The sequence below is a fragment of the Mustela erminea genome, chromosome 1, assembly GCF_009829155.1.
Source record: "Mustela erminea isolate mMusErm1 chromosome 1, mMusErm1.Pri, whole genome shotgun sequence".
Lineage (NCBI taxonomy): Eukaryota > Metazoa > Chordata > Mammalia > Carnivora > Mustelidae > Mustela > Mustela erminea.
Window position 1 is genome coordinate 1,189,468 of NC_045614.1, and position 27,649 is coordinate 1,217,116.

The 27,649-nt window shown below is 67.0% G+C and overlaps 1 protein-coding gene across 2 annotated transcripts; it reads left to right on the forward strand.

Moving 5' to 3' along the window:
- Positions 1–2,017: 2,017 nt before the first annotated feature.
- On the forward strand, positions 2,018–25,990 carry CSNK1G2 (casein kinase 1 gamma 2). Of its 2 annotated transcripts, XM_032358692.1 has the most exons (12): positions 2,018–2,262; positions 17,162–17,597; positions 23,213–23,253; positions 23,445–23,514; positions 23,600–23,748; positions 23,833–24,067; positions 24,132–24,217; positions 24,292–24,376; positions 24,462–24,610; positions 24,719–24,802; positions 24,882–24,988; positions 25,083–25,990. In XM_032358692.1, exons 2-12 carry the CDS (start codon positions 17,414–17,416, stop codon positions 25,135–25,137), a joined length of 1,245 nt encoding a protein of 414 aa, XP_032214583.1. In that variant the 5' UTR covers positions 2,018–2,262; positions 17,162–17,413; the 3' UTR covers positions 25,138–25,990. The 2 variants fall into 2 exon arrangements, with proteins under 2 accessions (XP_032214583.1, XP_032214588.1); XM_032358697.1 differs by lacking the exon at positions 2,018–2,262 and having other exon boundaries at positions 17,249–17,400.
- Positions 25,991–27,649: the final 1,659 nt, after the last annotated feature.

The window sequence follows — 27,649 nt, forward strand, 5'->3', positions numbered from 1 at the left end:
CCCGGAGCTCACAGCATCCCGAGAGTGTGCTTTGACTCGCCCCAGCTGGGGTTGCAGAACTCCTGCCACGGCCCAGACACGAGCAAGTCACCTCCCCTTGATAAATAAACCTCAGCGTCCGCTTCTGGAAAATGCGAATGTGCCAGTCCGCGTCCTGCCCCATAGCGGGGCAGGGCCTGGCCGCAGGGAGCGGGAACCTGACTCAGTTCCACAAAAGTGAACCTGTGGGCTGGCCTTGGACCCCAGGAGCCCGGCCTGCCTCCTCCGGGGGTCGGGGAACACAAGGGGTCGCTGCCCGCCCATCCCTCTCTGAAATCCGCAGCTGTCTGGGACTTAGGGACGGCTGGGATTTCCGCCGGCTTTCCCCGGTGGGGGGTTGGGCAACGGGAGAGACAGGCTCAACCTCTCCATGAGGTTCTTACTGCCCTGAGAGCTCCAGCAGGGCCCCTTCCCATACCAGCTTTCCCCGATGGTGTCCCCAGGATCAAAGCTAAAAGGAGGCAGGCACCTGCGGGCCACCTTCAAAGTGGGTTAGAAAAGAGGAAGCACAAAAGGCCTTTTGCTTTTTCAAAGTGTCCAAGTGGTGACAGAGACGTTCAGCGTTCAGTCCTTTATTCACGAGCTTGTGATTCCCACGCTGCACCGGGGGGTTGTGGAGCGTCCTACCCTGCAGACGTGGAGGGCCAGAGAGGGCCGACGACCTGCGCGGAGTCACACAGCCTTTTCCTGGCACCGCCCCAGCCTCGGCCTCACTTTCTTCCTTCAGTGGCCTGGGATGTCGCTTCAAGGCTGCAGGGTCAGGCTGGGCAGGGGTCAGACGCCGCCAGCAAGGACAGCACGGCCAAGGATGGGTCGCAGGGTTGCAAGAGCCCTGGCTCGGGGAGTCCCAGGGGGGCCAGGCTGGGCCTCGCGCCGCCGACAAAATCCAAAGGCAGAGACAGGGGCGGCGGCAAAGCACGGTTTCAGGGGACACTGGGCCGACAGCGGACGGGCGCTCAGTACGGTCTCCCCAGCGGGGACAGCACTGCCCGGCGTCTCGACGGCCACTGGGGAGGGCGGCCCGCGGGTCGTGTAGGGTGCAGCGAGGTCTACGGACGGGCTCCGCAGGGTCTCTGGCCTGAGCGGGCGAGGACTGCGGCGGTTAACGGCGGCGCACGTGCTCGGTCACCACGGCCGGCTCCGCGGGCCCCGCGAGGCCGGCCGCCGCCTCCGCCCCCGCCCTGCAGCGCCGGTCCGCCGTGGACCCCTTCCTCGGCCTCCCGCCTGGCCACCGCGGCCGGACCACGGCCCGAGCACCGATGCCGCGGTCCTCCCGCAGGGCTGAGCTCTGGGTCACTGTGCCCCGCGCGGTCCCCGTAGCCCCCCCGAACCCGCCGGGCCCGGTGCTCGCAGCCCTGAGCGCCCGCACGCCGGCGGACTCCCGGGAGGTCAGCGCTCCACCCTGCAGGGGAGCCCGCTGGGGGCGGGGGGGGAGGGGAGCGGCCCAAGCCCCGCCCCCCGGCCCGCCCGCCCGGCCGCCTCTCCGAGGGCTCCCGCTAGCCCTGCAAGCCCCGCCCCGCTGCCGCCACCGCCCGAAGCCCCGCCCCGCGCCACCGCCCGGCCGTGACGTCAGGTGGCGAGACCGTGACGTCACAGAAGCGCGGCGGGCGGCCGCCACGCGTCGCCATGGCAACGGCGGGCGGGCCCGGGCGAACGGCGGGAGTCCCGCTCCCCCCCCCCCGCCAGCCCGGAGTGTGGACGCGGCCCAGCTCCTTCCTCACACGTGCGCGCGCGCGCCTCACCCGACCCCGCCCCGCCCCGCCCCACCCAGCCCTGCGGGGCGCGCGCCTCCAGGAACACCCCGCGGGCCGCTGTCTGCCCGTCCCCGAGCGGCCGCAAAGCGCGGCGGCCGTCGTGCGGCGGCGCCGGCGGCCGCCAAGCCCCGCCCCGCGCTGAGGCGCCGCGCGCCCGGGCCCGACGGCGGCTGCGCAGTGCGGGCGGGCCCTCCCCCCACGCCGGGGCGTAAGCGCGGGCCGCGGGCGACGCTGCGAGACCGGGGCGAGCCGGGCGCCCGCGCCGCGGGGACGGCCCGCGCCAACATGCGGAGGCCGGCGGCGGCGGCGGCGGTGCGGGAGCGGGAGCGGGGGCCCGAGCGGGCGCTGGAGCCGGAGCCGCAGCGCGAGCGGGGCCCGGAGCGGGGGTCCGCGCCGCGCTGCTGAGGGAGCCCGGGTCGCTGCCCGGCCGGCCGGGGGCCACGGCCACGGCCACGGCGGAGTCCCCGAGGTAAGGACGCGCGCCCTCGCCGCCGCCCCGGCCACGCGCCCGGCCGCGGACCCCCGCCCGCCGGCCCCGCACCTGGGCCCCCCCCCCCGCCCACAGACCCCGCACCACGGCCCCGCCGCCCCGCTCCTCGCGCTCCCACCGGACGGCCCCTTCCCCCGGCTCGGGCCCTGCGGCCTCGCGCTCCCGCCGACGCCTTCGCGGCCGCGCTCCGGGCCTCCCCGACGCCTGGCTGCCGGCCGCGCTGCCCCCCGCCCCCGTGCAGGCTCGGCGGTCGTCCGGGGACCCGGCTTGAGACCCCGCCGTCCGCGGAGCCGCGCTCCACTGCGCCTCTCGCGGCCCAGGGGGGCAGGGGGCAAGGGTGCGCGGGCGCCTTGCCCCCTGCCCGTGACCCCGCACGTCCCCCCTTCGACCCTGGACCCCTGCCCCGGCCCGGCCGTCCCTGGCTTTGTGGGCTGGCAGGCCCCGAGGGGACAGCGGGGCCGGCGGGGACGGGGCCTGCGGCAGGGGGTCTCGTCCGCGGTGACCTGTTGCGGGGCCCTGCTTAGGAGCGGCCGCCTCGGTGTGGCTGTGCCCTCCCCTTTCCGCCCGCGCCCCCGGTTTTGTTTTCCGGAAACACTTTGGATCTGGGAGGGGGTGCGCTGTCTGTGCGCCGGGGGCGGTGGCCGCGCCGATCTCCTCCCTGCCCCCCGCCCCCCCCCGCCTGCCCCAACTTTCTCAGGGATGCTTTGGGGGGGGGTTGCTGGGGCTGTCCTGGGGAGGCCTGGGGGCTCTTGGCCTCTGGGCGGTAGTGTTTGTGGGCCGTGCCTCGGAGGGCTCCAGCACGCGTTCCCCGGGCGCTCTGGCCACTGCTCAGACTCGGGGGCGTCTGCAGGGCGGCCCTCCGCTGCGTGGGGCCTCGGTCCTCGCCTGCAGGACATGGCCGGCTCCGCTGGCGTCTCCAGCCCCACAGGCTGCTGCGGCTCGTGGGTGTGAGAGACGAGTGGGAACACAAAGGCTCCAGTGTGGGGGTAAGGTCCGCGGGGCCTTGGTCCGGTCCCTGGGGCAGGTGGGCCCTTGACAAGACAGGCTGGGAGCCAGGCCCGCAGGTTCGAAAGGGGGAAGTTTGCGGCTTCGCGGTAGTTCGTTTTCTGTTTGCTTGTGTCTCCTCCAAGTTGTGCCCCAAGAAAGGGAGCCCTGCGGGCAGATGGGCAGGCTGGTGGGTGGGGCTGGGCTGTGGCACCCCCAGGGGTTCTCTTCACCCTCTGGGGGGCTCTGTGGCCTGGCCTCGGAAACAGAAACGGGGAGTGCTTGAGTGCTGGGGGGGGCCCCGGTCCGGGGCCTGCTGGGCCAGTGGACGTGCGACCTGTGTGGTGCGGGTGGGGAGGGAGGTCTGAAAGGAGTGGACTGGACATGCCTGGCCCCGGGGGTGGACAGAACCCCAGGGGCTCTGCGGGGGCCGTGGGGCACAGGTCTTTCTGTCTAGCCGGCGCTTGGACCTTGTGTAAACGGGCTTCGCGTCTGATGTGGACGCCTTCTCGTTTCTCGAGGGGACTGGGGGTGAGTGGCTCGTTACGTGGCTCTGGGTGTGTCCCCGCTCTGTGATGACAGAGCCCCTGTGAAGACAGGCTTCTCTGAACTGCTGGTTCTGGTTCCAGCTGATTTTTCTCCTCTTTTTAATTACACAGTCATTACCTCTGGGTTGCGAGAGGAAGTAGGTGAGGTTTTTTCCCCCCGAAGTTGAAAGCCTCCCTATCTGTTCATCCCAGCTCGGGGGAAGCCAGCGTGCCGCCAGTAGGCATTCCAGACACCCACGGGGTCACTCGTGTCCATGGGGATTTACTGGGACAGGCCTGCGGGGCCCCCTGTCCTGTGGTGGCCTTTCCCCTGGGATGCCCAGTAACCGCTTGTTCCATAGTTGACTTTGTTGAGTTCCCCCTTTCTCCCCAGCCCTCTTAGAGCTGCCCCAGGCCACCTCAAAAGCAGCAGGGTCCCTCATCCTGGTTGGGGTGGGGCCGATCTCTGTCTTGGCAGGTTCTTTCCAGGTTGGCCCTGTCTCCTAGGAGGAGGTGAAGTCCATCAAGGCCCTAGGTCCGTTGGTGGGCAGAAGGCTGGGGGGAGCAGGAGAGGTGGGGGGCTGGGGGCCACCAGCCTTCAGGCCTCTGGTGACATCGGCAGGTCAACATGGTCGGCTCTGTTGGGGAGACAGGCGCCTGTAGGCACGAGCCGGGGCGTGCTGGATGGGGTGGCGGCCAGCATCACTGCCTTGCTGGCTCGCGCTAGGCCGCAGGGCGCACTGGGGAGAGCTCTGGCGACTGCTCGGGAATGTTCCCACGGGTCAAGTCTTTCCACGTGGTGCAGTCAGTGGGCCCTTAGGGAAAGGGAGAACCAAGCCAAGGTCTGGTGGGTATGGAAGGCCCCCACCTTGCGTGGCTTCGAGTCTGCCCCCTTCCCTTTTGGGGGGCCATGCTGGGCAGCCTCCTGAGTCCCTGTTGTGCAGTCGAGGAAGCAGAGTCCTGAGTGACCTGCTGGGTATGGAGGCCTGGGCCCTGATGAGGCCAGCACGCATACCTGTGTCCCTCGGTGCCCACGGTGCCAGGCAGGACTGGCCCGGGCAGGAGTGGGTGTGCTGGGAGTTCCTGGGGCTCCTGCTGGCTGGGAGCTACTGTTTGTCCTCACCATCCCGTGGGTGCTGGCCTGCCTTGGTGTCTCCCTCTCGTCCCGTCTTCCACACAGTGCCCTTGTGGTGTGGGGGTCCACTCACAGGGTCAGAGGCACTCTCGTAGGGGGGTAAGTCCTTGTGCTGAAACCCCCAATCTTCCTGCTCACAGGAGCAGGCTGTGGTTCTGGGCCCTGTCCAGGCCCTGTCTGGGGTCCCCTCCCTTGGACGGCCTCCCGCATGGTCTGCTCACCCTCAGGGCAGCTGGAGGCCCATTTCTGGGAGCCCCACCCCGCGACGGGTCCTTTCTCTTCCGGGAGCTCGGTAGCATCCACGGTTAAGCGTCGTTACAGAAGTTTTGTTCCTTAAGCTGCTCTTGGTGTGCGTCGGATCAACTGATGCAGCAGACCTGGGGTGCAGAGTCGACCTCGGGTTCTGTCTGCTGAGGCTCCCGTCAGCAGCCCCGCCCCCCAAGTCCGGTGCAGCTCTCTTGGCAGGTGGGCAAGGTGCCTGTGTTTCTCACGCTGCTCAGAGCCTCCTGCTAGGACCCGGGTAGCTCCAGGGCGGGTCCTGGGATGATCCAAGGCCGCCCTGGGTGGGCAGTCCCTGTTTAAGAGGCGGAAAGGGACATACTGCGTTGTCACTGGTGTCTCATTGGTGTGTGATATTAGAGTCTTAGAAAGATTGTGTGTAAAGGGAGACGCCAGCTATCCAGTAGTCTCCGCTCTCTAAGTGAGGGACACCTCATCTGCTTTTGGGTCTGGAGACCGAGCCCCCGTCTCAGAGAGCAGGTACCTGTCTCCCCTGCAAATATGGGGTTGAGGGCAGTGTCTGCCCCATGGCTGTGCCTGTCCTAGTAGTCTCTGCTTGCTGTGGTCCCAGGATCCGGCTGGTGGGCGTGGAGTGAGCCTTGGGAGAGTGGGCCCAGCAGAGCCCTTCTGCAGACCTGTGGCCTTGGAGGCTCTGGACAGCACCCCACGGTGAGGCGGTGCCTCTCGAGGCTTTGCAGCAGAGGGCCTGGGACACTTCAGTCTCCCCAGGTTCACTTGTGTGTCTCACGGATTAGATTAGATTAGGTTAGATTAGACAGAGACTTCAGGAAGGCTGAGGGCTTCCGGGAGAGGTGGGTGTGGTTCATTGGGACACAGGACACCTGAGGGCTCTCTCGCTGCTTCTAGGAATGGTCTTGGGTGTAATTCTGGGGCTGTGACCGGAGACCGATGTCTTTACAGAACCTTTACCACTCTGTGCAGGAAGCTGTGTGTCCCACGAATCCCCAGTCCACCCCCCCAAGCAGCTCCGCATGCGAGCGTGGGGCCAGGAGGGCTGATCGGCCTGGGCAGTGAGCCCTGGGGCCCTGGGGCCCTGAGTGCACCTCCCTGCCCCAGCAGTGCCTTCCCTCCTGCCTCTCTGCTTTGACACCCACGGGGAGGCTGACGGGAGCTCACTGCGGGCCCCTGCTTGGGGGCTGCCTTCTTTTTGCTTAGGCTGCACTGACGGGCCTGTTGGAAATCTGCTGAGGACACGTTCTGTCCCCGCGCCCTGACACCGGGGTTGACGCACTCCCTGGGGGGCTTCCTGGGTGCTGTGGGGGCTGAACAGCTTCCCTGGCCCCACCCACTTGGTGCCAGGAGCCCTCCAGTCATGACGGAGCGGACGTCCCCAGGTGTCGCCCACGGTCCCTGGGGGCGGGATGTCCCTGGTGAGAGCCTCGCCCTGGAGCCGCTGCTGGGAGCCGAGCTGAGAGTGGCCTCCCCGAGCGTGAGGCTTGTGGCCGTGGGTCCCAGGGCCTGTGCGGCGCAGCCCTCCGTTGTGTCCTGGAGCTGGGCGTCTGAGGACGAAAGCTGGGAGAGGGCTCTGGGGCTGGTCCCCCAGCAGCCATCAGGGGCGCGGCCTGGAGCTTCGGGCTGGGCTGCATTGTGGCTCCATGGGGACCACGTCCAGAGCTGTACCTGGCGCCGGGAGTCCGGCTTCAGCTGCCGGCCGAGCTCCTCTGCAGCCCGGCGGGAGGGGCTGGGCGGCTGGGGAGAGCCGAAGGCCGAGGCACAGGGGCCCAGCCCCGAGGCTCCCAGTGCGCCTTGTGGCCCTCGCCCAGGCTCTCCAGGGCCCGCTCACCGTCGAGGTGGTCTCGGTGGTCCTTGGCTTTTGGGAGTGACAGGGGTCTCTGAGGCACAGGTGCTCCAGATCTCAGGTGGAGAGGGACTCGGGCCACGTGCTGCCGGCCTTGGCACAAAAGCAACAGGTGGAATTCACTTTATTTGGTGAAACACAGGTCACAGGTGGGGGCGGGCAGGCTCCCCGCTGAGCAGAGCACGTGGTGCAGAGCTCAGTCCCAGGACCCTGAGACCCTGGCCTGAGCCGGAGGCAGAGGCCTAACCCGCTGAGCCCCCGGCACCCTGTGCGGGAGGCCTTGTTGACCCTGCTGGTCAGTTCCTTCCTGCTGACGTGTGTTTGACACTTGTGGCCCATCGCTCTCTGGGAGCTAAATTTTCTTTCTTTTTTTTTTTTTAAGGTCTTATTTATTTATTTGGCAGAGGCAGGGAGAGAGAGAGAGGGGGAAGCAGGCTTCCCGCTGAGCAGAGAGCCCGATGCGGGGCTTGATCCCAGGACCCTGAGACCATGAGCTGAAGGCAGAGGCTTAACTCACTGAGGCACCCAGGTGCCCCTAGGAGCTAAATTTTCATTGGAAATGCTTGATTTTAAGAAGTAGCACAGAATTGACCAGAAAACATTTGTGGCCCGCTACGCAGTCGGTCAGCTCTGCTGGGCCCGAGGACTTGAGCTCTGGACAGACAGACAGAGCTACTTTGTGGGAGCGTGTCCCGTGTCCTCCGGGGACGCCCTCACACCCGCTTCCGTGTTGCCGACCGAGGTCCCTTGTTAATGGAGCTCCTAGTGTTTTTATCTGCTGTTCTGGCTGCCGGTGCCGGGCTGTTGAGGGGTGGGGTGGGTGGCTGGTGGGCCTGCGGGGTGCGCGGTGGGACCTTCAGGGTGCAGTGGCAGCTCCCAGCCCACACGGACGCCGGCCTCAGCCCCTCGGGGAGCGCTGGGATCCCGGGTCGTGAGCAGGGCCGCATGTGCGTTCTGAGGGGCCTCCTGGGCGCTGGGCGCTGTTCCAGTGTCGGGGGAGGCGCTGCCACGTGTGGCCAGACCAGGGGCTGGGTAGCTCGGGCTTGCTCCCGGTCTCTGACTGGTCCCCACTGCCGCCTGGGTCTCTGGTGGTGGGACGGGGCGGGAGGGTGCCGGCCGCCTCCCGAGGGCCTTCGGTGTGGGCTCCTGTGAGCCTGGAGGTGCAAGAGCCCTGCGTGTGTGCGGGAGCGTGGGGTGCGCGGGAGCGTGGGGGCCGCAGCGTCGCCCTGACCGGCCTTGGTGAGCGCTGGGGTGTTCTGTGAGCTCAGGCTCCCCGGGCCACGTGCACTGGGGCTGTCCTGGCTGGCTGTGGCAGGGGGCATCCTCGCCCGGGGCCCCCCAGGGGTTGAGACGTGCAGGTTGGGGTTGCTGAGCTCTCACGCTGGGCGAGTCAGCCCGTCCGCCTCTCCCCCGGGCCGGCCGTTTCTGCGGCGTTGACTTCCTGTGGGCCCGCGGCCCTCGGCTCCGCGGAAGCGCCTGCGGCTGCTCTCACAGGGGCAGGGGAGCGGCCTCGGCGCCCGGCGGGCTCGCAGGTGCGCCTTCCGTCGGCGCCCGTCCCTCCCACCCCCTCACTCTGCCTGTTCGTTCGTGTTTATTTTCAGTGCTTTCTCAGGACTTACTTGAGAGAACGCGCGTGCGCCTACACGCGTGGGACGCGCCGACGGGGAGAGAGCCCCGGCAGACTCCGTGCTGAGCGCAGAGCCCGACCTGGGGCTCAGCCCCGTGACCCTGAGATCACGACCCCCGGCCCAAGCCCGGAGTCTTCACTCACTGAGCCCCCAGGCGCCCTGTGGCTTTTTAAACAGCTTTATTGAGACGCCACGCGCTGTGCTTTTCTGTTTTGAGTTGAGATGTAATTTACAGAACCATAAAAAATTCACTGAAATGTGCACTTTGGTGGTTTTTAATAACATTCGTAGTTCTGGGGGACCATCACCTCCCTGTCATTCCAGAATGTCCCGTCACCCCAGAAGGAAACCCCATCCCGTCGGCCGTCACCCCCTCCCCAGTCCCGACCCCCGCAAGCCCCCTTCCCATCCGTGGAGGAGCCTGGTCTGGACACGTCACACGTGTGGACTCACACCCCGTGGGGCCTCCTGTGTCCGGTTTCCTCCCCGGGTGTCGTGGGCTCAGGGTCCGTCCCCAGGGCTTGGGGGGGGCTCGCTCCTGCTGGGGGCCGAGGCCGTGCCCATGGGCGGGGGACGCGTGTCTGTTTGTCCGTGGGTGGACACTGAGGTGGGGGTTGTGTCTGCCTTTCGGCTGCTGTGAGCACGGCACACAGGTTTTGTGTGGACGCATGTTGTCCATTCTCTGTGGTGGACCCCGAGGAGCAGGTCGCTGGGTCCCTTGACGGCTCCGTGAGTAACTCTGAGGAGCCGCTGACGGTTTTCCTCGGCGGCCGCTGCCGTGTTCTGCACTCGATGTGGGTGAGGCCCCCGGTCTCCCCGTCTTCACCGATTCCGTGGTCACTGTCTGCATCCTGGCTTCTCGCGTCGTTTCTGCTTCCTGGGTTAGGGTCTGGCCCTCACGGGGCCATCTCTGCCTCCTTGCGTCTGCCCCACACCTTCTAGAACCTGGGGGTTCCTGCAGCAGCTGTGGGGGGGCACCCAGCTGTCCGTGGCCGTGGACGCGCTCATCCACGCTCCTCTGAGCAGGTGCACGCAGAGCCTCCGAGTGGCTCGTGGGCCTCAGGAGTCAGTGTCCTGGTTTTGGTGGTTCAGTTGTTGGACGGAGAGCGAGCGGGAGCGCGTGTAAGCAGGGGCCGGGCAGAGGCAGAGGGAGAAGCAACTCCCCGCCGAGCAGGGAGCCCGATGAGGGACTCGATCCCACGCCCCTGGGATCACGACCTGAGCCGAAGGCAGACACTTCACCAACGGAGCCCCCCAGGTGCCCCAGTTTGGGTTTTTGCTAGTAGCCCTTCTTCCGGAGCAGCCGTGAGCGGAGTTCCCGCACAGGACAGAGCTCCCGGGGCCCCACGCGCGGGCCCTCCACTCACGCCGCACGGCTGCGCAGTGACGGGCGGCCCCGTCCCCTCCTTCAGCAGAGATCCTCGCTCTGTCCCGGGACCCCGTCCCGACCCCACGGGATTTCCGTTGTCCCTCGGCTTCGGACCCTCTGGGCCGGGACTCTGAGTCCACTGTTCCTCGTGTGGTGCCCTGGGAGGTCGCAGGAGGGCTGGCCGGGGGTCCTGCAGGACGTCCCCAGGCTGCGTTCGTCCCATCGAGTCCTGGCTGCCCACGCGGCTCCTGCCTGTGGCCACTCGCGGTGTCTCCCAGCGGGGCTGCACACTGTTCTGGAGCCCAGAGGTCTGGGATCCAGGTGTGGCGAGGCCGCACCCGCCCTGCAGGCCTCAGGACGGGTCCTGCCTGCCCCTGCCGGATTCTGGTCTTGCTGGCTGTCCTTGCTGTTCCTTAGCTGCGCCTGCCCTTCCTGGACATCTTTGTCCTCTCTTCGTGAGGACACTTGTCTAAGGAGACAGCCTACCCTAGTTTGCCAGAGGGTCACATTGCTGGGGCTTCAGACGTGCCTCTCCAGGGACACAAGTGCCCACACCAGGGACGGCTGCAGCAAGTGTCTTGGTCGCCCTGGGCCTGCCGGGATGGGGGGGCCTGGGGTCTGTCGCGTGCGGTGGGATCGCCTGCCCCCGCAGTAGGGGGTTAGCTCTATGAAAAGTTACGGACGAGGGCTCTCCTGGGTGGCTGGGAACGGTCGGAGGAGAGGCCAGCGCTGGCGTGTGGCGGCCCCGGGCGTCCACTGAGCCTCTGGCACCCGTCTCGTTCCTCTTCTGTGAACGTGACCGGTGACTTCCGGGCCGGACAGATGGCCCCCCGTGGGCCACGTGCGGGGCGTGGTGCAGGCTGCCTGAGCAGCAGGGCCCAGCCCAGCCCACCCCTCGGAGCCCCCATGGCCGGGGAGGCCCTGTGGACACCCGCGCCGTCCCCCGTCGCAGGACTGGAGTGCGCCCCGCTCATCGGCCTGGAGCCCTCCCGCTTCCTTCGGCTCCGGCTTCGCTGTTTTCAGACGCCCTGGACGGGGCGCGGGGCCCCACGGCCCCAGCAGCTCACCCAGGGATCTGTGTCCTGCCAGGCTTTTTGGAGGCGACGTTTCGAAGCAGATCCTGGGCGTCCTCTCCTGCTCCCTGCCGGGGATCCTGGTGCCCAGGTCTTGGGGTCGACCTCTTACGAGTCTCCGCTTGGTGCCAGCGCGTGGACTCGGCTGTGGGGCTTGTCATCGGGGCCTCACCTCTCTTTTGTGATCTGGTTCATTGTGTGAAAGCCCAGGTCTGTCTGAAGGTCGCAAGGCAGGCACTGTGAATTCCGGGGCTCTCGGGCCCAGACCCGGGCCACATCTACACAGCTGTCCGCGTCGGCTGTGCCCGAGCCGCTGGAGAGCACACTCTGGGGGCTGCCGCCCGTGGCTGCGGCGGTGGCCCTGTCCGACCCCCAGGACTCCACGCCGTCTCCTTGCAGCGCGGCCTCCGGGCGTCTTCATGGCCACTGAGCGGACGCTCACCGTGGCCTGAGGTCTCTCGCTCCTGCTCGCTGAGTAGTGGCTTGTGTGTGGCACCCACTGAGAACGCTTGTCCCCGAACTTGCCCTCGCTGGTCACCTGCAGTCCTTCCTCTGGGACACGCAGCACATGACCTGTTCCCCAGAACACACTGCGCTGGCCTCGTCGCGGGGGGCCTGCCACCCTGGGGCACTTACTTCTCTGTCATAACACGACCTTGCAAGTAACTTGGGACTTCTGGGCTGCGACCACGAGGTCGGTCACGTGTCCGGGGTCCAGATCATCCTTGGGAGTGCTGTGTGGACACCGGGATGTGGCACAGGGGGTCCTGGCCTCCCTGTCCTCAAGGCCCCGTGAGACAAGGGTGGGTCCGGCTCAGGACGGATGTGCGTGTCCAGAGATGCTGGGGTGGGGCACAGCCTGGATCCCACGGACGTGGGTGCTTGTGGGCTGGGCCCTGGGCCCAGGGCAGCCTCAGAGGGCCCCACATCTCAGGAGGTAGGCTGTCTGCGCGCACCTGCTCCCAGACTTGCCCCGGCTCTGGGATGGGGCTGCGCTGGTGATGTCAGCCAGGGACTGTGACATCACTAAGTGGACACGGTCAGAGAAGGGGGTTCTTGGGGCCTCCACCAGGGGAGCTGGCCCCTGGCCCTGACAAGATGGAGGACCCCCAAAATACCACGGCAGGTAACTCACCTGAGGTGGGTGCTCACAGAGGAGCACAGCCCTGCCCCAGAAAGGTCTCCACAAGGCCTGCTTGGTGGGGACACGGGGGCCGCCTGGGCACGCGGTCTGTAGTCCTCTTGGTGGGGGCAGGCTGAGGCCTTCCCTGGGTCGGGGGGCCCCGGGGGAACTGCCCTGTGTCAGGAATTGGAGGCCCTGTTGGTTGAGCAGAGACTGGGTTTATCGTAGGCCTGAGGGAGGGTCGGGAGCCCCTTCCCCCGACAGGGTTACTCTTAGCGGCGGCACCTAGGCCTGGGCAGGGCTGGGGCTGACGGCAGACACTCCCGTGCCCTTGGATGGCGGGTTACCCGGCTGGACCCCGGCTTGCCAGGCTGGCACCTGCCCGGTCCTGGCCGCGTCAGGCCTCTGTGCTGCTCCTCTCCTTGCTTCCCCGGGCTGGCAGGTGACTCGCTCTTGCTGGTGCCCTGTGGCTCCCATCTGGCTTTCAGAGTGGACCAAGGCATGACCCAGAATGCCCCTCTGTGGCCCGTGCTGGGTGGGGTGGCCTCCCAGGGCACGCTGAGTTTGGCTGCCTTCTAGAACGTTGGCAGGTCTGTGCCGCCTGCTGGGTTGCGGGGAGGTGGCCCTGTTCCGTGGGGGTGAGGAGGGCCTGGTATCCTCAGAGCTTTCCCGGGAAGGGGTCAGACTGAAGGGCTTCTCACCTGCCACCACGGTGCCTGCTTTACCCCGAGGGGGGCAGCCGCCGACCAGCTGGGGCCAGCGTGGGGTTTGGGAGAGCTACAGGTGCGGGCCGCTGGCACAGTGCCGGGGCCTCTGTGGGGCAGCGCGCACGCGCATCCTTCCCGAGCTGCGCCCAGGCGCCCGGTCTGCACCATCTGCCGGAGCCACTGGAGGCCCCTCTGGCTGGGGAGGCCGCCGGGGCCGCTGGGGAGGCTCACACAGAGGAGCCTGTGGCTGAGTGGGCCGGCTGGTGGACCCCTCCCCGTAGAGGGTTTGGTGAGAGAGTGAGGGGTGTGGACGGTGTCCCCAAGCCCCCAGCATGGCACCCCCATGGTCAGGTTTCTTCATGGCAGCAGCAAGAGGTGTCTGGGGAGGGGCGTGCTGCGAGACCCCAGACCCCGCCGTCACAGGCAGCGGCTGGGGTGAGCACATGGGTCTCTTGGAGGGGACCCTAAGAACCACCCCCAGGCACAGGGGTCTCCCTGGCGCTCTGGTCTCCGGAGGGCAGCTCTGCAGGCCCAGAGGGTTTGCGCCTGGGTCACGAGGCCGGGGGAGATGCCCATCTGGGGTGGGGGCTGCTAGGGATGGCCCTGTGCCGCTGGCCGGGGGCCTCCCAGGAGGAGCGGGGGCTGAGGTCCTGAGGTGTGTGGCCCACAGAGGAGCTCCTCCCGCGTGCCTGGGGCAGAGCCGTCCGGGTAGGTCCACAGGGAGTGGCATCCAGAGCCAGGTGTCCCTGCCTGCAGAGGGCACCGCGGAGCCTGGCCCAGCTGGTGCCTCTGGAGCTGGGAGGCCGCTCCAGACCAGGCCGTGCCCCCTCCGCTCCCGGGGCCCCCACAGAGCCGTCCCCTCCTCCGTTCCCTTTTCACGACGACGTTCCACTCTCGGGGAAGCCGGTCTGGCCGCCTCTGTCTCGGTCGGCGGAGGAGGCCGTGTCTAGAAAGAAGCGGGCGTGCGGGGAAACGTGGACAGAGGCGCTGCCGCCGCGCCGGCGGTGCGGGCCGGAGCCGGAGGAGCGCTGGGGGCTTCTGGGACGCGGGCAGCTGCTGCTCCGCCGGCTGCGGTGCGGTGTCCGTCGGGGCCGGCAGCGGCGTGCCCGCGGCGCACCCAGGACCCCGGCCGCACGTGTCCGCCGAGGCTCCCTCTCAGCGCCCAGAGACAGACACTCGTGCCCCGCGGCCCCTGGCCCAGACGCACTCCCATGACGCTCGGGGAGGGAGCCGGACACAGAAGGCCCCACGGGGTGTGAGTCCACGCGTGTGTCACGCCCAGACCAGGCTCCTCCATGGACGGGAAGGGGGCTCGGGGGTGATGACTGATGGGGTTGGGGTTGCTTTTTGGGGAGACGGAAGGTTCTGGGATGAGATCATGGTAATGGTTGGGTAACTCTGTATTAAAGACCACTGAACTGTGTGCTTTTTTACTCTTTTTATTTTTTAGATTTTTAAAAAAAATTTTTTTAAGATTTTATTTATTTGACAGTCAGAGATCACAAGCAGGCAGAGAAGCAGGCGGGGGTGGGGAAGGAAGCAGGCTCCCCGCGAAGCTGAGAGCCCTGGGATCATGACCTGAGCCGAAGGCAGAGGCTTTAACCCACTGAGCCCCCCAGGCGCCCCCAACTGTGCGCTTTTCAAGGGTGACCAGTGTGGGATGTGGGTCATATCCCTGATACGGGTGACGGTGGAGCAAGGTCCGAGAGACGGGCGGTGCCGTCTGCTCTCATGGGGAGGGAGGTGCTGTCCGGCTCCCCTCGTGCGGTTCCCGCGCCCCCACGGCGTGCCTGGGACGGGGTCTGGCTCAGGCGGAGGACAGAGCCCATCGAGGGCTTTGTTGTTGTTTTTACAGGAAGTAAGTATTTTTTATTAACTTCTAATGTATTACTGGCTTCAGACGTGTGACGTGTGACTTACCGTCCTGCGCAGTTCACGGGCTCCCCACGGCACCTGCCCTCCCCGATGCCCGTCCCCGGGTGCCCCATCGCCCCCCAACCCCCTCCCCGCCAGCAGCTCTGTTTGTTTTCTGAGGTTAAGAGTTTCTTATGGTTTGTCTCCGCGTCTGGTGTTATCTTGGTTTCATTTTCTCCTGGTGCCCCTGTGCCGCCTTTGTGCCGCCGTCCTGTTTCTCCGACGCTCGTATCCGTGATGCCGGTGACAGGCGTCTTCCTCTGGCCGAGTCCGCTCAGCGTAACCGGCTCTAGTTCCGTCCACACACGGCAGGATTTCATCCTTCCCGATGACGCGATATTCGTGTGCACCCGCTCGTCTGTTGGGGGACATCCGGGTTCTTGCCACAGCGTGGCTCCTGTGGACGCTGGGGGACAGGCGCGAGGGCAGCGTTCATAGCAGACTTGGGGCGACGGTGTCTGTGGGGTCACCTGCAGGCGGAGCCCGGCTGCACCCGGGGGGCTCCTGCGGGGTCTCCAGGCGCCCACGGCGGAGGGGGCTGGTTCTGCCAGTCTCACATGGCCGTGTTCCCTCCTGGGGGAGCCCAGCCACTGTCCCCAAGACCCCACGTCCCTTGCATGTTCTAGGCTCTGCCCAGGGGTATGTGGGACACCACTGACGGAGCAGGGAGGCGGGGGACCCCCGCACGCCCCCTTCTTTGTGTTGGGCCCTGTTGCTGACTGGGGGGCCCAGCACACCGCGCTGGTTCTGGCCTCCAGGGCCTGCTGGTGGGAGGTTCCCAGAGCGGGCGGGGCCTTCCCTGCGCCTTCCCCACCGGCCTGAGCTCCTTCCCGGGGGGACAGGGGACCGAGCGAGGCCCCGCCCAGGCTCCCAGGGCAGCTCGCCTCTCTGGGTGATGTGGGTGTGCACGCTTGTGTGCGAGCCCGGAAGGGGGTGTGTGCGCGCCACAGCCCTGGGCCATCGCGGAGCAAGGGGTGCTGGGGGCCCCCCGAGGGAGAGGCAGCAGCATCTGTGCCGCCGGCGCCCCTGCCCGGGAGAGCTGGCAGCAGCGCTGGCCGCGGGGAAGCAGCCTGCCTCTCCGTGCCCCGCCTGCCAGCCCCTGCCCGCTCCGCTGAAAAACCCGGCTGCCTCCCTCCACGGTGAGCCCACCGTGCCCCGCTGCCTTGTTTCCGTCATCTCGTCCTGTCAGCCGCGCGTGGACATTCCGGGCGGGTGTGGCAGGCCTTGAGTACTGGACGGGGATGGGTGTGAGCTGGGTAGCTGCGGCTGCGCGAGGCCGGGGAGGGAGGGGAGGGGGGTGGGGGTGGGGTGGGGGAGAGCACGTCCAGCAGGCTCCGCCCCCAGGGCAGGCGCCCGCAGGGGCCTCGCTCTCGACCCTGGGATCACGACCTGGGCTGAAACCTAGTGTCCTCCGGCACACTCCATCAGCCCCCGGAGGCGCCTGGGCGCCCCACCCTGACTTGAGAGGGGGGCGCTTTGGCTGGCGGAGTTGGTGCTTTCTCTTTGAGGAGATCCTTTGGCTTTGGTGTGAGCGGTTGGCGGGGTCTGGCTGAGTCTGCTGGGTGGGCGCAGGTCTGGGAGGGCCTGGGGACACAGGGCTGGAGGCTTGGGGTTGTTTCTGTGGGTACCTGCCCCTCGCCACAGCCAGCTTGGGTGGCCGGCCCCTTCCTCCCTATATCCTGGGCGCTGCTCGGTACCCACCCTCCTCCTCAGCCCTCCATGGCTCCCGCGTAGTCCCTCCGGCCGAGGCTGGTCCCACTCCAGTGGCGCACACAGCCTGTGCCGGCTTTGGCAGCTGCGGACCGAGTGAAGCCTTGCCAGGGTCAAGGTTTCCTCCAGCCCCGCCTGACCACAGGCCACAGTTCTGCGTGGTTAGGCCCACCTGCACAGCTCAGGGTGGGTTGCAGGGGGTTCGGTGGGACGGCCCCGAGGCATCCGAGGTCCGTGGTAAGGGTCTATCAGCCTTGGTCTCTCTGCACCCAGGCTTGGGGCTCCATAGCTGGCTTTGGGGTTCTGAGGCCTCAGTCCTGTGACTGGCCACCTCCTCTGCCGGGGGCTCTGCCCTCGAGTCATGGGGCTGGGGTCCCTCAACAGAGCCCACCCCCCACCAGCCTGACCTGTGGCATTCACAGGGGCGTGAGTCACTGCACCCCTGTCCCCCAGAAAGTCGTGGGTCGCACTCTCACCTTTAGAAGTCTTTCCAGCGTGCGGGTTCACTGCCCCAGCCTCTCGTGGTGCTACCCGTGGGTCCCCCCGCCAGTCTGGGACTGTGTCGTGGACACCTGTGGCCTCCTAACCCCTGTCTTTGTTTCTCTACCAGCTGGGAGCTACGAGATTTGAGGCAGCGGGACCTGTCAACAGAATGTGTCCTCCCCCTGCATGCGACCCCGAGGCCACCGAGATGAGCGCCACGGCCGGGCCCTGGCAAGCGCCCGCGTCTCACTAGCAGGGAGCCCGCCGGGCCACCATGGTGTACTAGCCCCGAAGAGCCGGCCGCAGCCTCAGGTCTGCCCGGACCCGGGATTTGCACGGCAGCAGAGTCACCGTGGAGAGGCCAGGGTACCACAAACTTATGGATTTTGACAAGAAAGGCGGGAAAGGGGAGTCGGAGGAGGGTCGGAGGATGTCCAAGGCCGGCGGCCGGACCAGCCACGGCGTCCGGAGCTCGGGGACCAGCTCAGGGGTCCTGATGGTGGGACCCAACTTCCGGGTCGGGAAGAAGATAGGCTGTGGCAACTTCGGGGAACTCCGGCTAGGTGAGCCCCTTGTTACGTTCTGGGGCACGGGGAGGGGGAGGCTGCCCGACGGGGCTACGGCCCCCACTCCCAGGGGACTACAGATGGTTGGGCCTGGGAATGCAGGTAAGTGTGAGATTCTGCTCCCCAAGGGGGAGGTTTTGCCGGACGCGTGGAGCCCTAGCCTCGACCTGACCTGTGTTTCTGTCAGTCGGGGAGCTGTGTGCCCACGTGGAAGTTTCTAGCTGGCGGGGACAGGGGCATTAGCCGGTGAGATGTGTGCTCAGCTCTCGCTGAGCCCTGGGCTGAGCCCTGGAGCCTCAGGCAGAGCCCAAGCCCTCCCCCAGCCGGCGGCCCTGGGAGGCTGGGGGCCCCGTCCGGAGCCAGAGGCACAGCACAGCTGCTCGAGGCATCAGCACTGGGCTTGGGCCGTGGAGTCTCACTGCCTGTCTGTGGCTCTAGGAAGCCCAGGGCTCGGGGTTTGTGAACGAGCAGACTGTCGGGGCTGGGGTCCGATCTCTGTGTGCTGGTTGAGGGGGCAGGCGGGGCTGGTGCTGGGCTCGAACGGCCGGTGCGTGTGCCACTCGGGCACCGAGGCTGCCGAGCTTGCGGCAGAGAGCAGAGGGCAGCGGCGTCCGGCCCTCCCGACAGCCTGCGGTCTGTTCCGCAGCCGACCCCAGACGGAGCCACCCTGTCCCTGTCCCGCTGCCCTGTTAGCGTGTGCGTGTGTGCACACCCGTGCTCGCACAGACCGGGCCCAGTGCCGGCCTGCAGCCTGGGGGCTACACAGGCCTATCTTTTGGGGTGTTGGGGTCGGCAGCCTCACAGTCCGGGTGTGCACAGACTAAGGACAGGGTGCGTCGGGGCTGTGGGGTGCCGCAGCTTTGGACTTGGAGCCTTTTTCAAATTGGGGGGCTTGGTGGTTTCTGCCGGGCTTCTGCCCGCATGGTCTTGCGTGTCCCTGCTGCTGCGTGTGTAGCTAGCTGGTTGTCGGTCTCTGTGACCGCGCCCCGTTGTCCCTGTCCGTCTTCCCACTCGGGGACGTGCAGCTGCACACAGATTTCCACCGCTATGGTGCACGCGCTCTGTGCGCCCTCCCCAAGTCGTGTGCAGGTGTTTTGTTAAAGCACTGGGTCGCGGACGAGAAACTGCCAGACTGGCCCCCGCAGGCACGGCGACATTTCTAAACTCCCGTGGGCAGCGTCCGAGGGCCCGGGAGTCCCACGTCCCTGTCCAAGTTCAGGCTTGTCCGGCCTCTCTGCTTGGAGCGCGCTCGGGGACGCCGGCTGGTCTCCGTGTGCACTTCCCGATGATTCCCGCCCTCCCGTCCGCCGTGCGTCCTTTTTCCGGGAACTCGAAGCTCTTCTCTTTGCCTCTGGTTTCGGACCTCGATTCTGCGTGGTTTAGGGCAGATTTCTTTGTGTCTGTCCGTGGGACTGAGTGCGCTTTGCAGACCTGTGTGAGTCCTTCCCGGTACTTCGGAGCCGCTTCGGTCCTCTGGCCGGCTCCTTCCTGCCTTCGTCTTCGGGCCTTTTGCGTCCCCCGACCCGACGGCGCGCACGAGGTGCTCACGCTCTCTGCGGGGCCCCCAGGCGGCGGCGGGTGTTCCCAGGGCCCGTGGCCTCCCTTTGCTTCCGTCCCATTCGGTTTTGCTCATCTGTCCGTTCACCCTCCTACCCTCCGCCGCGTCTGGCCTGTTGTCGGAGCCGCTGGGGGTGAATGTTTCCTTCCACGCTCGGCGTTTCTCACTTCTCTGGACGCCCCGTTTCCCCCTCGGAGTTTCCCATCTGCGTGTTCGTGTCCCCCGTCTCGTCCTTTGGGCCTCTCGCGTCCTCGTGACTGTTCAACGCTGAGCACCCAGCAGCTCTGGCTCCGCTTTCCTTGTCACCGCCTCGCTCGCCGCGTCTCGCACACCCCGGCACTGGCTTCTCCGCCGCGTGGGGCGTCTGCGTGACACTTTGCCGTGGAGGCTCCTCTGACATCATTGGGGGCGGGCACTCAGCTGAGAGCAGACCTCACTCGGGCTGGAGTCACCTCTGTCCCATGTGTGAGGGCGTCCTGGCTTCTTAGCCAGGGGTCGGGGGAGCTCAGGGGACCTCTGCACCCGGACGGCGGCCGCTGCAGCCTCCTGTGGCCCCCAGGGATCTTCCTTCCGCTCGCCGCCCTCGGTAGCACCAGTGACTCCGCTGACATTGGTGAGGCCCTCTGAGCCCAAGGCCCTGACCGCCCCCAGCTGTGTGCGACTCCCCACTTGAGACACAAGTGGGCACGTGGGCACCCGCTCACCTTCCACTCACTCTGGCCTTCAAGGACTTTGGCTGTCCCAGGGCTCACGCAGGCGGTCAGACGCCAGTTTCTTCAGCAAGACCCAGTGATCAGTTACTGTAAAGGGTCAGAACCCTCAGAGTTAAAGACTCCTGCTGTGAGGGGCGCCTGGCTGGCCCCGTTGGTTGAGCGTCTGACTCTTGGTCTCGGCTTGGGTCATGATCTCTGGGCTGTGGCATCGAGCCCCGCGTCCGGCTCTGCGCTCCGCGGGCGGCCGCTGGGGACTCTCCTGCCCCTCTCCCCACGCGGGCGCTTGCCTGCTCACTCTGTCTTTGAAGTCTTTGGAAAGACCCGTGTTTTCACAAGGAAGCTGGTTAGAAGCGTGGACAGACAGGCCACAGGTGGTGCTGCCAAGCACTGTGTGACAGAGTCCCGGTGTCACAAACGTGTAAAAAGACGCCGTGAGTCCAGACGGGCAGGAGAGGGGTGCCCAGCCAGCTCGCCGGCGGGGCGTGCGAGTCCTGACCCGGGGCCTTGAGCCGGAGCCCCGTTCTGCTGGGAGGGCGGGGAGACACCACATTAGAAACGGCAGGCGTGGAGAGAGTCGCCATGGGGTGCAGAAGGCACTCGGCCTTAGCGGCCACGAGTGAAGGCGCCACGTGAGTCGCACGCCACATTTGCAGCACAAGCAGCGGACCGGGCCGAGCGGCTCGGCGTGGTACCCAGCGCTGCGGTGCATGGGAGAGCGCCCTGGGAGCCCGCCGGCGTCCTCGGAGAAACACGGCCGGAGCCGGGAAGGGGGGTCGGGCACAGTGGTGCCCCTTGGTCGCTGCCTCGGGCGGGCTGCTGCGTCCGTGTGGAGCCGGCGGCACCCCATGTCTGCCCGAGCTCATCGCGTGGGCCCGGCGGGTGCGTGCATCCCCGGGAAATGCCTCCAGTGAAAACAGGCACCGCGGGTGCTGCTGCGGCTGCTTCGCAGGGCTCTGCTCTTACTAGAAGTAAGGAAGGCGGGGCGCCCGGGGGGCTCTGTTGATGAAGCCGCTGCCTCCGGCTCAGGCCATGATCCCAGGGTCCTGGGATCGAGCCCCGCAACGGGCTCTCTGCTCTGCGGGGAGCCTGCTTCCCCCCTGCCTCTGCTGCTCCCTCTGCTTGTGCTCGCTCTCGCTCAAATAAATAAAATCTTAAAAATAAGTAAATAAAGGAGATGATCTGGTGACAGGTGCACGGCCGTTCAGTGGGGTAAGGAGCAGGTTCACTGAGGTCACCTGGGGCCTGAGGGTGTGGGTCTGCCCCGCGTGGCGCTTCCGTTTATGTTGAGACTTCTCGTAAAACGTCGAAGAAAGAACGTAAGAGGCAAAAGCTAGTTTTCATCAAAAACAAGGAAGCGGGGCTTCAAGAGAGCGTCCGATAAGCCTCTTGGTCGTCTGCGCTGTGAACGGGGTCTGCCAGGACACGGGGCCTCGCGGTCCGCCCCTTCCTGACCATGGCCCGTCACGCCGAAGACGGGAAAACATGGAGAGAGCGGGCTGGGCGCCCCTGCACGGCGCGGGCACAGGCCCCTGGCGGCCACGCGGTCTCTCGAGACGCCATCAGAAGTGAGCTTTTCTCTTTGGGCAACAGTTGGAGAAGAAAAACGGAAACACACTGCCGGCTGTCCGCGTGCCGAAGCCTGCCAGGGGCCCGCAGAGTGACTCGGACGGGCTGTCACGCGTTCCCCAGCGACAACTGCGGACCCCCATGAGATGTCACCTCACACGTGACGGCCGGCGGTTGGGGGGTCAGGTGTCCCCTCCTCGGGTTCTCCTGAGGGCCTGCGCAGCGTGTCAGGGAAGTGGACCTGTGGACTCTAGAACCGCCCCTGGGAACAAGGCCCTAGGATCGCGGAGGCCGCTGGTGCCACAGACCACCCGGAGCTCGCCTGGGGTGGGGTGGGGACTTGGGGGAGGGGCTGGTGGGCCGGGGCAGCCCCCGCGACAGCCTGGGAGCTGGTTCACAGGGACAGCGCGGTGCGGGTGACACCAGGATGGGGGGAGTAAGCTGGGGCCTCTCCCCACAGCGGATCCTCCTCCGGGACAGCGGGACAGACACGCGGCCTCCCGGAGGAGCAGGTATACCGTGTGGGGCCATGTTCGTGGCCTTCCGGGTCCCGTGAGGCCGGTCCGAGGGCATAGGCCAGGGTCATGCCGGGAGGAGCTGCTCTGTGGGAGAGGGCAGCCCGGCTCCCCGTGGCACAGTGGCCCCGGAGGGGCTGGGGAGCAGGGCTGAGCACCGGGCAGCCCTCCGTGGTGCCGCAGCTCACCCGACCTCGGAGCCACAGGGTGCGGGACCCCTTGACAGAAGCCCTGAGCTGCTGGGCTAGGCCGGCTCTCCAGGAGCCCCATCTGGGGTTTCTAGCAGGTGAAACCTGGGCCGCGGCTGGTTCTGGAACTCACATGTTAGCAGGTCTCTGGGGTTGGGTGTGTGGGCTCTTTCTGTATGGGCTTCTGGAGGTCCTGTGGGTCTGATGGGCTCGGGAAGACCACTTCCCCCAGGCTCTTTCGAACCTGTGAGGCACACAGATCCTAGCCCCAGGTGTGCTGGGAAGGCAGCCAGAGCCGCTGTGGGCAGCGTCTCACTGGACCACAGGTTCCAGCCAGGGGGAGGGCCCCGGGGCCTCATTCCTTTCCGCACCTCGAGGGAGCTCCCCACGCCGATGGCCGGGGTGGAGCGCCTTCGGTGAGTCCCCTGCAAGACGGGACCTGGACAGGCCTCTCCACGTGGCTTCTTGCCAGGGGGCTGTGCTCCACAGGGCTGGGGTCTGCTGGCGGGACGGACGGACGGAGATGGGCCGGCGGGGGCGGGGGCGTGGACTGCGCTGGGGCTGGTCCTGCGGAGAGGCCGAGCAGCTGTCAGAGGGGGAAGGGGTGGGGGTGTTCTCGGGAGCCCCGAGGGGCTGCTGCAGTCAGATGGCACCGGCTGAGGGGACGCTGCTCTCTCCTGCTTTGCTGCCGTGGGAGCTGAAGAGGGGCCTTGGGGTCACCATGGGTCTACGTTTTCTCTCTTTGTCTTTCTAGATGGGAGAGATTGGAGCGAGCTGGTGTGCTGGCAGGAAGGAGTCCCTAGAGAGGAGTTGGGAGCGGCCTGCTTGAGTGGGCGGGCCTGGTTGGTGGCGGGAGGAGAGGGCCACCTGCCGGGCGGACCTCGAGGATGGGGGGGGCCCGATGGGGCCACCCGCGGCGGGGCAGGGGGCCGTGTAGGTGTTCTTTTCCTTCCCAGGATGTGGCCAAGCTCAAGGGGGTCTGCCGGGGAATCGGAGGTGGCCCCCGGAGGCCCCTGGGTCCGCTGGGCCCCCTGCCGGGGCGCTGCGGCTCTGACGCTCGTTTCTCCTGCAGGGAAGAATCTCTACACAAATGAGTACGTGGCTATTAAACTGGTGAGTCTGGGACTTTTGTGTCGTCGCCTGGTCTGGGCTCAGACCAGCCGAGAGTCGGGGGGGTGGGGTGGGCACGCAGAGAGGGAGGTGTCACCTGCGCTCAGATTGGCCCAGTGGGTCTCCTGGGTGGCGGTGTTGCACACCGTCGGGGGCGGGGGTCACCTGGCCATATGTCCGCCTGCCCTTCCCAGGAGCCCATCAAGTCGCGGGCGCCCCAGCTGCATCTGGAGTACCGCTTCTACAAGCAGCTCAACGCCGCAGGTACGCCGGAGCCGGGCGCGCGCAGTGCGGGGCGGTGCCCAGGGTGCCCCGCAGGCCCCACACGAGTCTGTGTTGCCCGCTGCAGAGGGCGTCCCTCAGGTCTACTACTTCGGTCCGTGTGGGAAGTACAACGCCATGGTGCTGGAGCTGCTCGGGCCGAGCCTGGAGGACCTGTTCGACCTGTGCGACCGCACGTTCACGCTCAAGACCGTGCTCATGATCGCCGTCCAGCTGGTGCGGGCTGGGGGCGCGGGCGCGGGGCGGGGCTCGGGGCCGGCGGCGGCGAGGGGCCCTCACCGCCCCCCACCCCCGCCCCAGATCACGCGCATGGAGTACGTGCACACCAAGAGCCTCATCTACCGCGACGTGAAGCCCGAGAACTTCCTGGTGGGCCGGCCGGGCAGCAAGCGGCAGCACGCCATCCACATCATCGACTTCGGCCTGGCCAAGGAGTACATCGACCCCGAGACCAAGAAGCACATCCCGTACCGGGAGCACAAGAGCCTCACGGGCACGGCGCGCTACATGAGCATCAACACGCACCTGGGCAAGGGTGAGCGGCGCGCGGGCCGGGCGGGGGGGCGCGCGGGCCGCGCTGACCTGCTCTCCCCCCGCAGAGCAGAGCCGCCGCGACGACCTGGAGGCGCTGGGCCACATGTTCATGTACTTCCTGCGTGGCAGCCTGCCCTGGCAGGGGCTCAAGGTGGGCACGGGGGTGGGGGCGGCGGCGGGGGCGGGGGCCGGCGGCGCGGGCTCGGCTGACCCCTGTCCCCGCAGGCCGACACGCTCAAGGAGCGCTACCAGAAGATCGGGGACACCAAGCGGGCCACGCCCATCGAGGTGCTCTGCGAGAGCTTCCCAGGTGAGGGCCGCCCCCGCCCCGCGGCCCCGGGCCCGCTGGCCGCACCCCGCCCCGCTGACCCCGCGCCCCCGCCTGCTCCCCACAGAGGAGATGGCCACGTACCTGCGCTACGTGCGGCGCCTGGACTTCTTCGAGAAGCCGGACTACGACTATCTGCGCAAGCTCTTCACCGACCTCTTTGACCGCAGCGGCTTCGTGTTCGACTACGAGTACGACTGGGCGGGGAAGCCCCTGGTACGTGGGCACCGGCCAGAGTCCTGGTTCCTGCGGCGGGGCGGGGCAAGGGGCGGGGCCCGGGCGCGTGGTGGGCGGCCTCAGCAGTGCGCCCCGCACCCCTTGCAGCCCACGCCCATCGGCACGGTCCACTCCGACCTGCCCTCGCAGCCTCAGCCTCGGGACAAAGCCCAGCCACACAGCAAAAACCAGGTGAGGGGCGGGGCCGACGACCCCGACATGGGGGGGTGGGGCAGGGCCCACCTGACCCGCCTGCTGCGCCCCCACCCAGGCGTTGAACTCCACCAACGGGGAGCTGAACGCGGACGACCCCACGGCCGGGCACTCCAACGCCCCCATCACAGCGCCGGCGGAGGTGGAGGTGGCCGACGACACCAAGTAAGGCCCTGGGCAGCAGCCGGGCACCGGGGCACCTCGGGCCCCCTTCCCACCCCGTGCCCCATGTCCCTTTCCCCTTGCCCTCCCCGTGCAGGTGCTGCTGCTTCTTCAAGAGGAGGAAGAGAAAAGCGGTGCAGCGTCACAAGTGACCCTGGGGCCGAGGCGCCCCGACCCCTCCTGCCAGAGCCCCCTGGGGGCAGTCCGGCCCCGCGGCGCGGCCGCAGCCAGGACGCAGACTGCAGGGCTGGCCAGCTGCCCGCCTGCCCCTCGCGGGCTCACTTCCTTCACACGAGACTTTGGCCGAACGTTCCTACACCCGTGTCTAGTCCTTCCCTCCGAGAGCAGTGACAGCGGAACAAGAAGCGGCGGCGCCCGCCGGAGTGAGTAGTGGGCCGCCCGCGCCGCCCGCCCTGTTAGTCTCATAAAGTCCAGCTTGTCTCCCTCGATCCAAAGGCCGTTTTCTCGAGGGGGCACCGTGGGCGTCGCTGCGGGGGTGAGCCCACCCTGGGCTTCCCCGCGCCACAGGGGAAGGCGGGGTGGGGGAGGCCCCGACCACATGCTGCAGCCCAGCCTGGGCTGGTGGGCACAGCCCCGCGGGGTCTCCTGCCGCTGCTGCTCGTGGAGCCGAGTCCAGGGCCCAGAGCCCCAGGGGCGGCCCCTGCTCGCGCTGGGGCTGAGGTCTGTTCCCCGGGCGTTCGCGGGCTCCCCGCAGCCGGGCTCCACGCCCCGGTGCAGCGGCAGGAGACAAGCGCCTTAAAGCCCGGTCCCAGCCCCGCAGGCGCGTCCGGGCTAGGCAGCCCTGGCGGGAGCCGTCCCCCTAGGTCCCCGGAGGGCCTGCACTGGCCCTCGGGCTGGAGCGGCGGGGCCGGCCTGGCAGCGGGTGTGCGTCTAGGCCTTGCTTTACACCGTGTACAGAAACGGCACTTCGGTTTCTCTGACGCTTCCTGGAAGCCATAGAGTTTAGGGGCTTTTTTAAAAAAAATAAAGGAAAATGAAAGCAGTCCTGAGTGTGGTGTGCGGTGTTTGCAAGAGGCTTGGCTGAGGCAGCACAGGTGCACCCGTCCCTAGGAGGGGCAGGCCCGGGGCGCGACCCCCTGCTCCCAAGACGTCGTCAGAGCTCCGGTCAGTGCCGGAGCTGGGCGAGGCTGTGTTTGGGGGCCGGGGACGCCGCTGTTGCCCTCGTTGGGACGAGCATGGAGGACAGGTACAGGCCGGGTCTCCTTGGGCCTGGCTTCACACCGACATGTCAGAAAGCCCGGCAAAGCGGTTGCTTGCAGAAGTGGCGGGGCTGGGGCAGTTGCACGGGGTCCCCACACGCCTGACAAAGTGGGGGCCCGGGACAGCCTCTTGTGGTGCCTTGAATGCAGCACAGAGGGACAAGGTCTCGGTGGCTGCCGGGCTGCCCGTGTTCACCCAGCGCTCACCAGGTTGACACTGCTGTGGCCTGGGACGGAATCTTTGGATGTGGTGAGGGTCGGTGAGCTCATGTTGGGGGGGTCTCCCCCTGCTGGGCTAATGCCCTTGTGAAGGGTCTTGGAGTGATGTGGCCAAAAGCAAAGGGAGTGAATCTTAGCGAAACCAGGACGTGACCCTGTCCACTGCAGACCAGGGAGCTCCGCCAGGGGACTCCCAGCCTCCCCAGACAGGTGACTTCGACGCCGGTGAAGACAGCGAGACACTCCCGACCGCATTCGAAGACTTCTGCGAAAAGTCATCCTGGATCAGAAATTCAAAAGCTAAAGACGGAAATGGACAGAACTAGGAGCGGAAACAGCTTGAATTCAGAAGGAAATGGAGGGGGAAGAAGCCTTCAGGAACCAGGAAGAGTCGGCGGGGCGGCGCGTCCGCGGAAGGGCCTGGAAGCGGGACAGGGAGCGCGAGGCGCGCCGGGAGGAAGACGGGCCGCCAGGGAGCTCCGCGTCGGCAGAGCCTTTGAAGAAGCACGTCGGAGCGACCTGGAGAGCCTCTGCTGGAGAGAACATTCCAGGTGGAGAGACATCACCAACCCCACACTGAACGGGCGCCTGGGGGACCCAGAGAACAGCCACCGACCAGGCATCTCCTGGCCAGGCGACGATTGCAGCGGCGCCGCTGGTCTGGGTGACCTGCCGCCGGCGCCCTGGGCTGTCGGGTCAGAGCCTGTGGCCCCGGGGACGGAGCCGGCGGGTCGCTGCAGGGATGGAGCCGCGCAGGCGCTGCTGGCTGCACAGTGGGGCCCGTTCCCGCCCACCCTCCTCCGGTCCTGCGGGGCGGTATCTGCTGTGTGTTTCTGAGCAGAGTCACTGGGTCCTGGTCCCTGGTATATTTCCGTTACGTAATTGTGAGTACACGTTCATGTGTGTGTTCCGTGCGCGTGTGCGTGCTGCCTCCGCTGCACGCCAGGGGGCCCGGGCCCGGCCTCTCCTTCCCGCCTGGGGAGCTGCGTTTAAAGGTGTTGGGAGTGTGGGTTTCTGCAACAAAGTCTCAACATTCCTCCGCCTGAGAACATGTTGCCTGCCTTAGCGATGGCTGTTGGGAATGGGATTTAGCGATGGCTGTTGGGAATGGGATTTCAGGTGGGCAGGTGGGTTCAGTTTTTGGTGGGGGCATTTTGGTTTTTTTGCCTCCAGCATTTCACAGATGTCGTTCGGCTGGTGCTGATGTGAGTCACCGTTGCTCCTT

What these genes read in the sequence shown, in the direction of transcription:
- CSNK1G2 (XM_032358692.1), top strand. Translation starts at nt 17,414, where the DNA reads ATGGATTTTGACAAGAAAGGCGGGAAAGGGGAGTCGGAGGAGGGTCGG. An exon ending in TGCCCTGGCAGGGGCTCAAG is followed by an intron (nt 24,218 to 24,291) that starts GTGGGCACGGGG and finishes CTGTCCCCGCAG; the next exon opens with GCCGACACGCTCAAGGAGCG. An exon ending in GAGGTGGCCGACGACACCAA is followed by an intron (nt 24,989 to 25,082) that starts GTAAGGCCCTGG and finishes CTCCCCGTGCAG; the next exon opens with GTGCTGCTGCTTCTTCAAGA.